We start from the raw sequence: 18,098 nt of genomic DNA on the forward strand, positions 1-18,098 counted from the left end.
CAGCTCAGATCCGCTGAGCCCGTTAAAGCTGCACAGTTTCCTCCCAATCAGTTTCTTCTCCTAATGTCCTACATATCACATAAAAATATCCTTCTGTGCAGAATTCAAACGGGTCTATTTCATCACATGATCCGCTCTGTGTTATCGTGTCTCTGGACCAGAGCTGCAGTGGATCACAGGACACTAATGTGAAATCAGACTTCCTTCACCCCAAAGGAAAGCATAATTACACTGTCTGAATCGTTCCCTATCCCCTAGTGCTCTATGTGCCATTCCCAAGGCGTTTCTCAATGTCAAGGAAGGATCCTCGGACGCCAGAATTCCAAGCATGCCACGTCATCAACATCCGACGAAGGACTGTTCCAATGTCGAGGATCCTCTGTATTTCAGCCAAGGACTGAGTCCTTCATTCGATAAATATGTCATATACAGGAAATGATGCATATGAGTAGCCTTCGCGCTCTTCGCGTTCTCAAATCACCCACAATCCTATGCGTTCAGCTTTGCTATCTTCAGACGTTCCCGGAGTCGGAGCGTGAACGGGGCAAATATGCTTGTATCGGAGTTTGTAGATGGAAAGGAAGGAGGCGGGAACCGGCGAACGTTCAACAACTTTATAATAAATAATAAACAAAACGAAAGAAACGCGGGGGAAACCCTCACGGGTTTAACGTTAAGTTTAACGTTTAAATACCGGTACAATTTACTACTGTATTGATATAAAAAAAAAAAAAAATACAAATAACGTTACACATAACGTTCTTGATGGCCAACAGACCTTTTTACTGACGTAATGATGCAATGACGTGCACTTGCTAGCCTGTTCCATTTACGTGTTCTCCGAATGCTAAAGAGGAGCCTCGCCTCGCCTCTGAAGGAAGCGACTTGGAAGGATCAGTCCTTCCAAGGAAGCATCCTTGACATTGAGAAACACCTACTGTGTAGAAAACAATAGATGTGAACAAATAATCGATTTCAGCCGCAGCTTCAGCATCGGTTAATGAAGGGGGCGGGGCTTCAGATTCTAGAGAACATTTGATTGGACAGGACATCTGATGAGAAGCTGAAGTGCAGTGATGTCATCAGATTCATTGACCCTTATTGACTGTAAGTAACACTATATCTTCTAAAAGCAAAATCTGTAGTGTTTTTTTTAAGCGCACTAGCTTATACAGCAAGACATATACTAAAACTGATTTCATGGGGACTTTATGGATATTTCATATGTTCGGCATCACCTCCTCAAAGCAAAGGTTGGGTTCTGATGGCAACAAACTCCTTAAGCAAAATAAAGAAATGTTTTTTTAAGGGACTGGCTAATGATAAAAATACTTTTTTTAGACTGATATAAGATTGTATATGGTAATAGGCCTATATTATAAATGGACATTTTATAGAGAGATACTAATGCATTCGGTCAGTCTGACAGCAATAGAAAGGCTGCATGCAAGCATAAAGGCATGTCTCCAGAACAAACCTTTACTGACCCACTAAACATTGTACACATCAGTACTGCAACTCTCGTGGCACTGCAGTGGCTCCACCCCGCCTCTGAGAATCGCGTGAGAATGAGGAAGTGTCTCGCCTTAAAGCGACAGTGCTGTAATTCAGCGCGCTTTCCGCGTTATCTCAGCGCGTACTGTCTCTTTAAGAATCCTGCGCTCAATCTCAATGAACACCGAGCACGCGGATGCATGTTTTTTTAACTCACTCGTTTTGTGCGATTTGTAATGTGTGTGTGCCGGTAGGAGGTGGACCTGGCGCACCGGGAGGCCGTTCCAGATTCCGCGCGAGCAATTGGCTGCTCGTGAACTTTGCGACGGTTGTTTTGTCCGGTTACGCACGCCACGCACTCGGGATGTCTCGTGCACATCGGACTCCTCATCACCGGTCAGCTCTCGACCTCGCGAAAGACTAGAGAGAACAATCCTCACACACACACACACACACACACACACTACCAAAGGCAGGGCAGGTCAGGACAGGGAGAAAACAAGGGAGAAGTTAACGGGAACCGCAGAGATGGCGGAGAAACGGATGTCGCGCTGGTATTTCGGTGGGATCGCGTCGTGCGGAGCCGCCTGCTGCACGCACCCGCTAGACCTGATCAAGGTGAGGTGTGTGTGTGTGTAGTTCAGGTTGAGTCATCTTCATCTCCAGAGGAAGAAAACATCCCCTTGAGTACGTGTGTGTGTGTGTGTGTGTGTGTGTGTGTGTGTGTGTGTGTTCAGTTCAGGTAGGTTCATCATCCCCAGAGGAAGAAAACAACACCTTGAGTACACGGCGTGTGTGTGTGTGTGCGTGCGTGCGATGGCTTTGAAGTAAAGTTCCTCATTTGATAAACGAGAGACCGTGACATATAAACCAGATAATATTTGGCCATCTTTTTTTCTTTTTTTTTTACAATCTCAACATAAATAGTTGAGGAAACATTTTGTCTCTTGTCGTGAATATTTTACATCTGATACATTTGATAATATTTCGCTCATTTTAAATACGTTTGTCTTTTACAAAATCTGACACCCTCGTCAAATTGCAGTAGGCCTACATGTATATAAATATCTGATAATTGGCACTATTTGGCCATTTTAACACTCTATGGACACAATGCTTGTAGTTTGTTGCGAAGTTTACATGCGGCCCTTTAATGAACATTTTACATCCAATAACTCAGATATTCATATTTGATCAGTTTTAGCGATGTTATAATGCTTGTAGTTCATCCACAAATCTACTGACAGCCTTGTTGAATTGTAATATTTGGCCTTTTTTCCAATCTTAACATAGATATTATTGATGGAAAGTGTCTCCTCCAACTGACAGACTTGTCAAATTGTAACAAATATTTTATAAATCTGTTAATGTATAAAATCTGTTAATATTTGTCTATCATCATAATGCTACTCGCAGTGTATTCATCCCTACCGACAACCTGAGAAGGTTATATCGGATAATATTTGGCCATTTTCACCAATATGAACATAATAGTGCTTTGAATTTGGTCTGCTCCAAAATCTATGGACAGCCTCGTCAAATTACATTTTCAATCTAGTTTTGAGCAAAATATTGTGTGAAATAAGTGTTGAAAAGCATTTAAATTAAACTATTGCCTGTCATTCATCCTGTAAAAACAAGCAGCACTCAGTAGTTTGAGACCTGATTTGGGATCAGTGTATTAGCCTCATGTGATGTCCTATGTAACTAATCCGAGTGTGTGTGTGTGTGTGTGTGATCTCATGATAACAGGACGGAGGTCAGGTCCACTCTCTAAAGTTTTCTGACACCCCATATAAAAGGACATTTAAAGGGACAGCTCACCCACAAATGACAATTCTGCTGTCATTGTTATTCTCAACCTGTGTGAATTTCTTACAAAGTAGGAAACAAAAAAAACTGTGTAAGTCATTGGGGTTACACCGTTCTTTAAAAAATCTTCTTTTCTGTTCAGCAGAACAACTTTGGAATAACGTTAGTGAGTAAATGGGTGGACTGTCCCTTTAATTACGGCGTTGTCAATCATAGAAACCCACAATTTCTCTGTTATATACAGCGCTAGTTTGTTCTTGTAATAGATGTGATGCCTATAATAGAGTTGGATGGGTGTTTTAATTGATTTCCAGAACTGTACTTAAGTATTTCACATGCATAGTGGGAATGAAAGGCTGTAGATGTTCTGAATGCTGTGCTTTTATATTAAAGGCCAGGGGTATTTTAGGATCAGCTGTCAATGTGCTGAGTAATGCTCCTTCAGCTGCTTTTTGGGGACAGGAAATACAGTTTACTATCTCTATCAACATCAGTATACACGTATGTGTGTGTGTGTGTGTGTGTGTGTGAGAGAGTTCATGCATGCTTTAGTCCAGATTCCTCAATGATCAGCACATGTGTGCCATCTGTTTGTCCGCATGTCCAGTTGAGTCCGGTTTGGACTTTCATTATCTTGAGTCTTGTTTGTCCTTGAGTTCACTTCTGCTCTGTGAGACTGTAGTTTTTCTGTTTTTCCCCAGAGAGTGCCACAAAGAAAAGTATCAGGTGTCCGGAAAGCCCAATGAATGAATGAATGAATTGAAAGAATGAGAGCGAGTTTATTGAGCAATCCTTCCTCTGAGAGCTGAGAGACTTTTGTCCTCGTACTTTCTGTCGTCTCTAATCCTCTGAGTGCTCTCGTGTGTTTTGGGAGATAACGGACTGAGTGATATGTCTGCTCTCCACAAAAACCAAAACAAAAGCCACAGATAAGTGTCGTTCAACCACACACACACACACAGACTGAAGCCCAAAAACAGTGAGCTGTGACTTCTGAAGTGGTGCTTGACCCGGTTACCCTTCAGACTGTTTGTTTAAAGAGACCCTCGTGAGTCCAATCTGAGCGCGTGACCTTCTGACCACTTTAAATGATCTGGAGACGCTTCACAATCAGGTTATGTTTGTTAACATTTGTTTACTACATAGTAAACATGAAAACATTACTAAAATCAGCTGTATTTTATATGAACTGACATGAACAGAGATGAGTAGATGCTGTCATAAATACTCCTCATTGTTATTTAAAGCTAGTTTGGGACTCTTTCTATAAAGTGTTACCAATGGTCTTTGAATATGGTAGAAACCAGTTTATGTAAATACTCTTCTTGATATTGTAATCTTTCTCTGTTCTGCACAGGCCTGTAAAAGTCCTTCTGAGTTAGTTATTATTATATTATAACAGTGAATCTTCTTTGAACAGTGATATGTGGAGTTATTGTTGGCCTAAATTGTTGGCATGCTGCTGAGAGCGACCGTTGGCCTCTATTCAAAGTCCAGACCATTCCACAATGCATTACTGTGTGTGTGTGTGTGTGTGTGTGTGTGTGTGATTTACTTCTGCTTATGCGTTGTATTGTGGTGTTTGTGAGGTTTTGTTACAGCATGTTGTGGCAGGTCTTTATGTAATAATTAAACAGGCAAGTTGTTGCATATTCCTCTCTAATCACTTTTTACACACTTGAGCTCAACTAGTTTAAGTATCTGTCTATTTTGATAGATAATATTTAGTGTGTCACACACTACACACGATATATGTTGATTTTATCCCAAAAGATATCAGTACTTTTATTTAGCAAGGATGCGTTAAATGGGCCGAACGGGACAGGACAGGCGTTTATAATGTTACATAAGATTTCTGTTTTAAATAAATGCTGATTTCTTGAACTTTTCCTTTGTTTAACGATCACGCCACTATTTTTGAAAATATGCTAATTTGCCAACTTTCCTAGAGTTAAACAGTTTTACCGTTTTTGAATCCATCCAGCCGATCTCCGGGTCTGGCGCTAGCACTTTTAGCATAGCTTAGCATAGATCATTGATTCTGAGAAGACTGTTAGCATCTCGCTCAAAGATGAGCAAAGAGTTTTGATATTTTTGTTTCTATATAAAACTTGACTTTGCAGTTACATCATGAACTAAGACTGACGGAAAATGACAAGTTGTGATTTTTCTAGGCCGATATGGCTAGGAAGTATTTTCTCATTCCTGTGTAATATTAAGGAAACTTTGGTGTTGTATCGTGGGGGCATGAGGTTTTTTTTGAGAAAGTAAAAGTGCAGTATGCTTTCTGTGATGGGTAGGTTTAGGGGCAGGGGTGGTGTGTGTGTGTGTGTGTGTGTGTGTGTGTGTGTGTGTGTGTGTGTGTGTGTGTGTGTGTGTGTGTGTGTGTGTGTGTGTGTGTGTGTGTGTGTGTGTGTGTGTGTGTGTGTGTGTGTGTGTGTGTGTGTGTGTGTGTGTGTGTGTGTGTGTGTGTGTGTGTGTGTGTGTGTGTGTGTGTGTGTGTGTGTGTGTGTGTGTGTGTATGAAAGAGATGCGTAGGTTTAGGACAGGGCTATTCAACTCTTACCCTGGAGGGCCAATGCACTGCAGAGTTTAGCTCCAACCCTGATCAAACACACCTGAACATACTCATCAATGTCTCCAGGATCATTAGAAAACCACAGGTGGGTGTGTGTGATCAGGGTTGGAGCTGAATTCTGCAGTGCATTGGCCCTCCAGAGTTGAATAGGGGCATGGGCAGCGTGTGTGTGTGATGTGTAGGTTTAGGGGTAGTGTGTGTGTTTCTGTTTTTTGTATTGAACCTTGTATCTATTTTGTTGTTGTGCTGTTGCGATGATGATGATGATGATGATGATGATGATGTCTTTGAACAGGTGCACCTGCAGACGCAGCAGGAGGTGAAGATGAGGATGGTTGGCATGGCGATGCATGTGGTGAAGAGCGACGGTGTTCTGGCGCTCTATAACGGCCTCAGCGCTTCTCTCTGCAGACAGGTCAGATCCTGAACTCGGATACGTTAGAGATCCGTCTGGGAAAACCGAGCTTAGAGGCTCTGCTCAACGCTGCCTGTAAAACTGCAGACAGGACACTCTACGAAATACTTCACAAGCCACTTTCACACATACAGCCTATGCCTTGAATTGAATGTTTTTTTTTACATTATTCAGTCATTTAAAGGGATACTTCACCGCTTTTTCATATTAAACTGTTATTCCCGTATCTAAGACGAGTTGATACACACCTCTCTCGTCTCAGTGTGCTCTTAATCCGAAAAATCCTCTCATTTCCGTCAATAGGAGGAGAGGATGTTTCAGCCGGGACTTTTACTACGCCGAGTCGAAGTACTCTCAGATGTGCTAATCCGCCATACATTATAGTTCTCCTTTTTAATCCACTTAGAGAAGTGCCACGTTTTATTTTGTCACCATACTTTTTTTTTTATTTTTATTTTTTTTATTAGAAGTGCAAAACTTACAACAGAGTAAACACAGAACACACACAAAAAAAAGTAATAGTAACAGCAATAAAACAAAAATAAGCAGAACTGACAAATAATAGTAGAAGTATTTAAATAGTAATAGCATGTGTATATATATATGGGTCAATGACGAATAAGGTTTTCAAGATCATTTTTTATTTTTTTTAAGCAAAACGGTTTTAAAATGCATTTTTATGTCCATACAAATGTTTGATGTTGCTTCATATTGGTTTTACAGCTTTTTAGGCAGCATTAATTCATTATTAAACAAGATTTCTGATTTTAGCACCCAGAAAATGTCAGGTGGTGCGACCATATATTAATTTAAATAAATATACATTTAATGTACTTAGCACTACTGAGAACTTGTAAATATCAGTCCTTGTAGTGTCTTAAATGCATATTGCATTATAAATTCCCCTTTCATTTCTTTATTTATTGTCTTTTTTATTCCAATTCATATAAATGGCTACTTTTCTATGTGTTCAAACACCAATTTTTCGATAAGGAGTTTTTATTTTTGTTTTTAATTGTAAAAATGATTTCTATATGTTATATAAAGTTTTACAGTTATATTTCTTACTTTATTTTGCAATTGCAGTGGAAATTGATAAATTTAAAAGAAAATATGCTGGTTGCACCACCTGACCATGACCGGTCGCACCACCTGACGTTGTGATCAATAATGATTGATATTCACAAGATAAAAGTAAAAATGTCAATGCATTTTATTCTGGTTTCAATTGCCTTTATTTTAATCATCAGACCAATTTATGTAACATAGTAATATAATAATATTTCATTAACAAGAAGTGCAAAACAATACAGACAAAACCTCAAGGAACAAGTTAAATAAATGAAAACATCTTTTATATGGAACTAGTGCAAATATTGGGCCCAGAATCTATCAATCTATTGTTCATTCAAATAGACTCATTAGTAACAGTAAGTCAAGATAAAAATAAATAAATAAAAACATTTGATTATCGATTCTTTAGAACGTCTCGGTTACTTATGCAACCCTCATTCCCTGAAGGAGGGAATGGAGACGTACGTCGAACGTGACCGACTGAAAGGGAACTAGAAATTTAAAACATTTCTATTATTAACATGTAATAACTGTGTAATTACCACAAAACATAACATCTTAACTTTAGTTGTAATTTATCTAGATATACACAAAACCTTGCTTTTCTTTTGGCAAGGTACTCTGCCCTTGCAACTGGATCACTTTTTAAAGGTGTCATGAACTGGCTTTTTTGTTTTTATATATACTGTTGTCTGAGGTCAACTAATGATGTTCGTGTGGTTTTTACATTCAAAAACATCATAACTAATAAGCGATAGTCTATTTTCTACACTGGTTTTGAGGCTCTCTCCTGAACGCTGGGTTTTGATTGGTGTGTCACGGGAGACTTAGAAGTAAACGCTGTCAGTTCATTGGAGGGAGGGATTGTTTTGAAAGCGGCAACCAGAATGATTCTCGCGACCACAGGGCTCGGGAACGTCTTTATCAAACAAACACAATGATTTATTTCTCATCCACCCGCGATTGATTGAAATATTATTTTTGTATTGCTTGGCCTGCCCGATCGGTGGATAGAAGCACAAACTGCACACACACACATGGACGTGCTTATTATTCTGAGGCGTGTTTCGTCAGTCGATGATGTCAGGATGAAGCACAAGACCGACGGCCTGGTGTTTATAAAGCTTTTCTTTGACTAACAAGGACATTTGCAGCTCGGAAACTATATATATATATATATATAGATTGCACCGTTAAACAACTTAATATCTTACAAAAAGCTTTATACATTTATTAAAATGTATTTAATATATTCAAAAACATGAATTAACATGACTTTTTTTCTGGTCGCGACACCTGACATATTGGTCGCACCACCTGACATTTCAAACTCAATTCAAATCTAACAGGCATTAATTTGGACACCTATAAAAATGTTTGACCATGTGCTCAAGGTTATAGATATTTTTTTTAATCAAAAACACATTTTAATAATAACAACACATTTTCAAAGTTTTCCAGGGGTCATACCGCCTGACATGATAAGATGAATCAACCTCATCATTACTCAAAAATGTCAAATTATCTAATATTTATGGGAGGGTGACTAACCTTGTTACTGCATCAAATGGGTCCTCTGGGGTCTTTTGTGTGATGTCATATGCTGTCACATGGTTTTCTTAAAGGAACATTGCATAAAATTGCATTTTTATGTCGGTCGCCCTCCCTGACATTTGGAGAAGTCAATTTTTCGGACAAAAGTTTTTTAAGTATTAAAATAGTTTTGAAATAGGACTGATACACCATTTTCCCTCATTTATAATGACTTTAACATAAAATCATGCCAAACTATTCAATTAAGAATTTTAATGACAAAATTAACCTTTTTATTGCAGTTTTGTTCTCTGGTTGCAGGTTCAGACGGTCGCACCGCCTGACATTTTTGGTCTTTCAAACACCAAAACTCAAAAACATCAATTGAATTTCAATAAAATAAAAAAGGTTTCTTATAAAGGAGATATTGTAGATCAGTTTGATATATGACATGTATTTATTAAAATTATGTTTAGAAAAATAAATCATTTGGACACAAAAAATACATGTCATGTCATTGACCCATATATATACATACACATACATATATAAAAGTCAATATTTATATATAAAAATAAAGATGGTGATCAGTTGTGCAATAGTAATAGCAATAATAGATAATATTAATAATAATAATGATAATAATAACAGTAGTGGTAAAAAAAAAAAATATATAATAATAATAATAATAAAAAAAAATAATAATAAAAAAAAACAGCAGTAACAGCAATAAAACAAATATAAGCAGAACTGACAAATAATAAAAGTATTTAAATGGTAATAGCATGTATATTAATAATGATGATAATTTTAAACAATTGTCAATATTTATATATAACAATAATAAAGATGGTGATCAGTTGTGCTGACGGCAATAGTAATATCAATAGTATATAACATTAATAATAATGATAATAATAACAGTAGTGGTATACAAAAAGAGTGATAATGATAATTATGTTGACAGAGAAAAGAAAAAAGAAAGAAAAAACAAGAAAAAAATGTAATCCATAATAATAATACTAATAATAGTAATACTAGATATGGCGATGATGATAATATTTTGTACTGACAGTACAATTGCAATAGTAGTATCAATAATAATAATAATAATGATAATAATAACAACAATATAAAAACGTCAATAACAACAATAACAATTAAATAATGACACATACTTAACACATACCACACCTCTCTTAGTTTCTGTGTCAGTGTGCAAAGTTTTTTATTTTTTTTATTTTGTCACCACACTTGATCGTTCAGCTATTGGTGTAACTGTATTTAAATAGGGGAAATGTGGAGGTGTTTGGTCGCTTCTAACTTGATCTCTGTTTGGCACCATAGTGAATGAACTGGGCTTAGTGGGCTAAGCTAAATGCTATCAGATCGTCACTGTGGGTCAGTAGGTCACACTGAGATGAGAGAGGTGTGTATCAACTCGTCTTAGTTAAGGGAATAACAGTTTAATATGAAAAAGTGGTGAAGTATCCCTTTAACAGCAATTTAACACATTTATAGTGTGAACGTGGCTATAATGACTGGATTACACACATTTTTATATAATCAAAAACTGAATCTGAAACTCTTCCACATTATTTCCCATCTGTGATCTTGTAGAGAAGCGAGTGTGTGTTTATTCATGAAACTCCAGATCTTCAGTCCATCTCTCGGGGTTAAGTGTGAGATTAAGGGCTTTAAGAGGATCAGTGTTAACAGGCTAAACATTGTTAAGGGTCAAACACAGAAGATGATGATAATGAATCTGTCTCTCTGCAGATGTCTTATTCTCTCACGCGCTTCGCCATCTATGAGACGGTCAGAGACATGATGGGCAGCGGCAGTCAGGGTCCAATGCCTTTCTATCAGAAAGTCCTGCTGGGCGCGTTTGGAGGTTAATGATACACACAATACACCAGCCATGACCATCACACCTTACGACAAAACACACTGCTGTTTTCTCAAACCTCTGTAAGTGGTCATAAAGTTATGCCTGATTGTTGTGTATATGAAACGTTCAGGCATAACATTATGACCAAGTGAATAACACTGATGATCTCTTCATCACGGCTCCTGTTAGTGGGTGGGATATATTAGGCAGCATGTGAACATTTTGTCCTAATAGTTGATGTTTTAGAAGAAGGAAAAATGGGCAAGCGTGAGGATTTGAGCGAGTTTGACAAGGGCCAAATAGGCTGAAAAATGGGGGGTCGTCTTATATTCACGATATAGACAAACGGGGGAAAAGGGAGAAAGCAGGGGTAATATCAGATTTGTTTGATTATCATCTATCTTCACAGTACCACAATTACATACATAGGCCTTCATAATTATTGTATTTTTGTGAAAAGGTTATTCATTTTTGTCACTCATTCATTCATTTCTGAACATATTAAATGAATGTTTAATTAATGTTTTTTTTTTTTTTAAATCAGTAGAATTTTCTTTTATTATTTTCTGTTGAAAACCAGATTTTTTCCACGAAAATCTTTTTTTTTTTTCTCCCAAAAATAAGTCTGGAAAATGAGGGGTTCGTCTTATATTCGGGTATATAAGGTATTTGCGTGTATATAGTAAATACTTATTTTATTTCATTTCAAAGAATGAAGTTAGCGATAATATCCCTGACGCCAGGGCTGGACTGGTAATCTGGCATACCGGGCATTTGTATTATTATAAAAAAAAAAAAAAAATAGTGTTTTGTAAAAAAAAAAAAAAGTGTTTTTTTTTTTTAACCACTGACAACGTTCAGCGACAGCGGCCCATTGGTTTGCCTTCTGAATTGACAAGCTGCCGCGAGAGAGACCTCCCCTCCATATTAGGCGCTATTTTTCTATTTATTTCTTTAGTAGTAGGCCTATTTTACTCAACTTTAAAACTTTAAAATTACTCAACTTTACTTTAGGACAAGTTCATCTCCCTCTGCTGACCTCACACCATCCACTTTGATCACTTGCCTGGATGAGATAAAGGCGTGGATGAAGCAAAACTTTCTGCAGCTAAACAGCTCCAAGACTGAAGCTATCCTAGTCGGCACTCCACTTCAGGTCCAGAAGTCCGTTATCTCCAGCATTGCTTTCTCTGATCAGGTCATTCCACTTTCCACTTCAGTCACCAATCTGGGGGTCAGAATGGAATCACAGCTTACTTTTGAAGCGCACATCAAACACCTGTGTAAGACCTCCTTCTTCCACCTCAGAAACATTGCCAAACTTCGTCCCATTCTATCACTGGCTGATGCGGAGAAGCTTGTCCATGCCTTTATCTCCTCCAGGCTGGACTACTGCAATGCGCTCCTTATTGGCATCCCTAGCAAAAATCTCCAGAGGCTGCAGTGTATTCAGAACAGCGCTGCTAGGATCCTCATGAGGGTGCGCAAATACGACCATATCACCCCCATTCTCAAATCACTCCACTGGCTTCCTGTGTCGTTCAGGATCGAGTACAAGATCTCTCTCCTTACCCACCAGTGCATCCATGGTGATGCTCCCTCCTATCTCAAGGAACTCCTCACCACACAAACAGCCACTCGTAACCTCCGCTCTGTTTCGCTGTATCGCCTCAAAACTCCCACAGCCAATCTCTGTACTATGGGGGATCGGGCCTTCTGCTCTGCAGCCCCCAGTCTGTGGAACGCTCTCCCTGACCACCTGCGGACTCCACAGACTATAGATACTTTTAAGCGTGGTCTTAAAACCCACCTTTTTAGCAGAGCTTTTAATTGACTTGTTACTTCTTTATTTTATTTTATTTTTCAGTTTTATTTATTTTATTAATTTACTTATTTATTTATTGTTGTTGATTGTTTTTTTTTTGTGTTTTTTTTTTAAATTCTGTAGCACTGAGATTTTGTTTAATATAAAGTGCATTCTAAATAAAATGTATTATTATTATTATTTATTATTTGAGCGCATGGAACTGCAAAAGGCGAATATCCGCACAGCACAGCCGCTGATGAACGTGCGCTGCGTTTAAATGCTGCTCTTTGAACGGCACGTTGACTCCGACTTTAGTTTTATATAATCGTATGATATGGGAATATAACAGGTTCTGTGTTAAATCAGCTGAAAACAGCCGCGAGCATGTGTTCATGACGAGGTAAAGTGGAAAACGGCAACACACAAACGTTTCACTTAAGCAGAACCACAATTTACCTTGCAGCTAACAGCGAAGAAATATGGTGTTTTGGAAGAAACATTGATAAAAATGTTGCTATATTACTTAAATTAATATTGCAGAATATAAATCACTTTTATAGAGGCTGTTTTCGTATTTTCTACAAGTGTTTACATTTTTTTACTTACAAATATAATAGTTTATTATATATGTTTTATATAGTTTTAGAAATATAATGAGGAGCATGGTTTTTGCAGTCTGTATTTTTTACCCTGTGACTACCGTGATCTTACATTTAAATGAAACTGGCCTACAGTTAAACATATAATCAATAAAACAGTTTTAAAGTCTGGATCCCATGAATTAAGGACAAAGCTTTTTTCCTCTTTAAAAGTTTAATTAACTTTTTAAAATAGATTTAATGGAATGTAATATCCTCATGAAAGATAGATATCAGTGTCTTGCTTAAATGATGTGTTAACTCTTGAAAAATATGATTGTTCAACCCAAAAATGTGATCATTTACTCACTCTAATGTCATTCCAAACCTAAATGAATTTATTTCTGTGTAGCATTAAATAAAATAATTTGAGTCTGTTTTTTTTTGTTCATACAATATTCAAATGGTAGCCTAACCAAAATGGCTGGGTTGCCATCATTCTTCAAAACATCTTATTCTGTGTTTCACAGAAGTCATGCAGGTTTGAAAGGACACGAGAGTGAGTGAATGATGACAGCATTTAAAAGAAGTAAATTTACTTTTCTGCATCCTAGCTCAAAATCATCAGTGCTTTACTGCCAAGGGCAATTCTGTGTGACAAAAAAAGCAATATTAAGTGTATCTGCATTTGCAGCAAATTCGATAATATCTATGATTATTTGTCCTTGTCCTAGTTTTATTAATATACTCCAATTTAAGGCCCCAACCCCAGTAAAAACATTCATGGGGAACTCATGGGCCGGATGGGCTGGGTATGCCAGAGCCGAATTTTAGCCCCAGTCCAGCCCTGCCTGACGCATATACTGAAATATCCTCACCGTCTGTGTTTCTCTGCAGGCTTCACCGGCGGTTTCATCGGGACTCCAGCAGACATGGTTAACGTTCGGTGTGTATCCTGGGGGTTGTGTTTGTTTGTCTAGCTCATCTGTGTCTCATCTGGCCATCTGTGAGTGCTTCATGCTGTTTATTTCCACAGGATGCAGAACGATATGAAGCTACCTGCAGAGCAGAGGAGGAAGTGAGTGTGTCTAAATCTAAAAACAGTCTTCACGCTCCAGACTGTAATAAAGTGATTTATCTAAATCGTGTGTGTGTCTCTCGCAGCTATAAACACGCGCTGGACGGGCTCTTCAGGGTCTGGCGGGAAGGTAAAGCACATTTCTGGATCTCTTTTAGGGTCATGAACATCAGCAAATGTTTGAATGTCTCTCTCTAAACACACATTTCTCTCAGAGGGAACCAGGAGGCTTTTCTCAGGAGCCACTATGGCGTCCAGCAGAGGAGCTCTGGTCACTGTCGGACAGGTGAGGAAGCAGCGCATGATGGGAATATATTACATATCTGATCATCCTTTAAACATTTAATACGTAGTGTAGAATTGAAATTTACCTGAAAATAAGTGCACACAAAGTCTTTCAGGGCTGGGGCCTATTGCACAAAACTAGGATATTAAGCCGGGATATCTTGGTGATCTTGTCATCTGTATGCCAAATTTAGTACACCGCTGTCGTTAAACGTACCCTGAAGGCACACTCACACCAAGAACGATAATGAAAGATAACTGTATATTAGTGGATAAATTGAGTCAGGATCACCAAGATATACCCCGACTTAATCCCTTATCCTAGTTTTGTGCAATAGGCCCACAGTGGTTTGATTCCCACACAGATGGATAAATAAAACTCTGACCTGCTTTGGATTAAAGCTTCTGCCAAACGAACTGTTTATGATGTAATGATGCTGAACGTCTCTCTGTGTGTGTGTGTGTGTGTCAGCTGGCGTGTTATGATCAGGCCAAGCAGCTGGTTTTGGGCACAGGACTCATGGGAGACAACATACTCACACACTTCCTGTCCAGCTTCATCGCTGTGAGTACTGAAGCCTCTGATTAATCAAACATAGGTTATCTTGAAAACTGGTTATTTGATTAGTATTTGGCCCTGACTCGTCTGCGGCTATGCCGCCCCATACCCAACAAACTGAGCTGCTCTGTGTATTCTGACAGCTTTCTATCAGAACCAGCATTAACTTCTGGAGCAGTCTGAGCTCTAGTAGCTCGTCTGTTTGATCGGACCCCACGGGCCAGCCTTCGCTCCTCACGTGCATCAATGAGCCTTGGCCGCCCATGACCCTGTGGCCGGTTCTCCACTGTTCCTCTTGGAGCACTTTTGATAGACACTGACCACTGCAGACCGGGATCAGCCCACAAGAGCTGCAGTTTTGGAGATGCTATTACCCAGTCGTCTGGCCATCACAATCTGGCCCTTGTCAAACTCGCTCAAATCCTTACGCTTGCCCATTTTTCCTGCTTCTAACTCATCAACTTTGAGGACACAATGTTCACTTGCTGCCTAATATATCCCACCCACTAACAGGAGCCGTGAAGAGATCATCAGTGTTATTCACTTCACCTGTCGGTGGTCATAATGTTATGCCTGATGTGTTACATTTTCTGACATGCCTTTCTTTCTCTTCAGGGAGGTTGTGCGACGTTCCTCTGCCAGCCGCTGGACGTCATAAAGACGAGATTAATGAACTCTAAAGGAGAATACAGAGTGAGTTTTCTCTCTCTCTCTCTCTCTCTCTCTCTCTCTCTCTCTCTCTCTCTCTCTCTCTCTCTCTCTCTCTCGTTTTTGTGTCATTTATGCTAATTTGTCAAATGTGTGTCTGTACATTAGGGTGTGATGCACTGCCTGACTGAAACCGCCAAACTGGGACCACTGGCCTTCTACAAGGTACCAGTTTGGCTTTTATTGTGCTTTATTTTAACATAAAAATACTGTAATCTTTTTCATTGCCGATCACCGTCTCCGTCCAATCCTATGACAGGGTTTAGTTCCGGCCGGGATCCGCTTGATTCCTCACACCGTCCTGACGTTCGTCTTTCTGGAGCAGCTGAAGAAGTACTTCGGCATCCTGGTGATCAGCTGAACGTTGAGCTCTTGAAGCTGCTCTCACCGCTGTGTTCTGTCTGGGCAGTCTCTCTCTCTCTCACACACACTACACAGCCGTAATAAACGTCACACTTAATGAAGGCCGGCGATCCCAGTCCCAAACTGGGAGGAGGAGCGATGGACCGGATCTCCTGGGAATAAACGACAGGACTCATCTCTTCAGGGTGAGATCTGGAGTAGAGATGTCTGTAGATTATGAATAAATGATGATTCCAATGGTTATTTTTTTAAAGGCTGTCCGTAAATCCGCCTATTGCAGTGTGATGAGACGTTTTAAAGGAAATATTGACCCTATGCTAAACATTACGTTTTCCACATAATGTGTAAATGCAGCTCTTTTCCATTTAATTATGAATTGTTTCATTAGGGTGAGTAAATTATGACTTATGACAGAAAAAACGGTCCATATTTACGGTTTTAAAGGTTGAATATAATCTGTATGAATTGTTTTAATGATGCAAATTCTGTATTTTCAAAAATCTGTATATGACTGATGTTAGTTAGGGTCAGAGGTCACAGACAGCCTTCAAGAGGACAGAAATAAACCAAACTTTTACTTCAGAGGAAAAGAAAACAAGACTGACTGATGCAATGTGAGAGACAAAGAGTCAAACTTCTGTACTCGATGCTGTGATTTCATTTTTCATCATCTCTAATCTGTTCATCTCTGTTTGTAATATTTCTGTTGGGAAATGTCCAGTGGACACGGATCCATCAGATATGAGCTGCTGTAATTCCTGCTAATGAGCTTATAGTTTTTTGATTTCAGGGTAATGGGCATTTAGTGAATAAGTTGCACATGTAGTAATTCAGGTCCACGGTTTACTTCTAAATGTCGTGATTTATCTTAGTGTTTTACTTGAACTAAGCTTATAATAACAGACATTTATCACAGATTTACTTAACTTAAGCTTAATATTTTAGATTAAGTCAGTATGCTACCATATTGGTATATGCAAACGAGCAGTTTGATGATTTGGAAAGAGATCTGAACACTGGAGAAGCTCTATGTACTCGTGGCCAGCAGAGGGCGCTGTCATGCAGTGTGTGTGTGTGAGAGTGTGTGAAAGCGCAGAGCTGGTTGAGCGCATTGAGGATTTGGAAGCGAGTCTTTAGGCTGGGTACGAACTTTCTTTGGGTGCGTCTCAATCAGCTCCCTAGTTCAGTTGTTAGGGCATTGGTCAGGGAGTCAGCCCAGTGACTTATGTCCTGATCAGTGCCCTGACTAGTGAACTAGGGAGCTGATTGAGACGCAGGGTTTGTCTACAAACTCCTTCTATTGTGAAAAAATAAATAAATAATTGTATATATATATGATGAAACTCTAAATTGAAATTTTGTCACAAAAAAAGGAAATAAAAGTATTAACACAAAACAAATGTCATTGTTTTTCCTCACTAAAACCATGTTTTTGTTCTATAAAAGTAATCGTAACACTAAGACTACTGGTTTAGTTGCTCTAATTACTGAATTTGATTTTTTTAATTTCATGTAAATTTGGACTCATGAATTCGTCTTGCTCTATTTTAAATACTTCCACGAACTGCCATAGTTTTATGTGACACCCTTGGAACCAGTAATGTTGGTGAGACCCCATTTTTTAAGAAGGAAGACGCTGCTAAAAAAGTTATTTAGCCTACACCCGCCTTAAACTGGAAACTCGGTAATAGACTTCATGGATCCATATCTCACACCTTTTTTTCCCCATAACGCGGCCGAAGCTACATGAAATGCCCCTCCTTATGCATAAACAGTGCAACAAGTCTACTTTCAGTTTCACTTAGTGCGTGGACAGGGGAAGAGGATCGATCTTAACACGGTAATCCATTCTTGTATTAATGGTCATAGTCTGTATATGATGCTAGGTGATTTGTTCATTTCTGTTCATTAATGACAAGTGTT

General features: G+C 38.7%; 1 protein-coding gene across 1 annotated transcript; it reads left to right on the plus strand.

The window, feature by feature from the left end:
* Positions 1 to 1,664: 1,664 nt before the first annotated feature.
* Positions 1,665 to 17,508, plus strand: slc25a10b (solute carrier family 25 member 10b). The gene is made up of 11 exons (XM_067440675.1): positions 1,665 to 2,112; positions 6,180 to 6,299; positions 10,686 to 10,800; positions 14,080 to 14,128; positions 14,219 to 14,260; positions 14,347 to 14,390; positions 14,476 to 14,546; positions 15,018 to 15,110; positions 15,720 to 15,797; positions 15,921 to 15,977; positions 16,072 to 17,508. Exons 1-11 carry the CDS (start codon positions 2,023 to 2,025, stop codon positions 16,171 to 16,173), a joined length of 861 nt encoding a protein of 286 aa, XP_067296776.1. The 5' UTR covers positions 1,665 to 2,022; the 3' UTR covers positions 16,174 to 17,508.
* Positions 17,509 to 18,098: the final 590 nt, after the last annotated feature.

This window comes from Pseudorasbora parva, chromosome 4 (genome assembly GCF_024679245.1).
Source record: "Pseudorasbora parva isolate DD20220531a chromosome 4, ASM2467924v1, whole genome shotgun sequence".
NCBI lineage: Eukaryota > Metazoa > Chordata > Actinopteri > Cypriniformes > Gobionidae > Pseudorasbora > Pseudorasbora parva.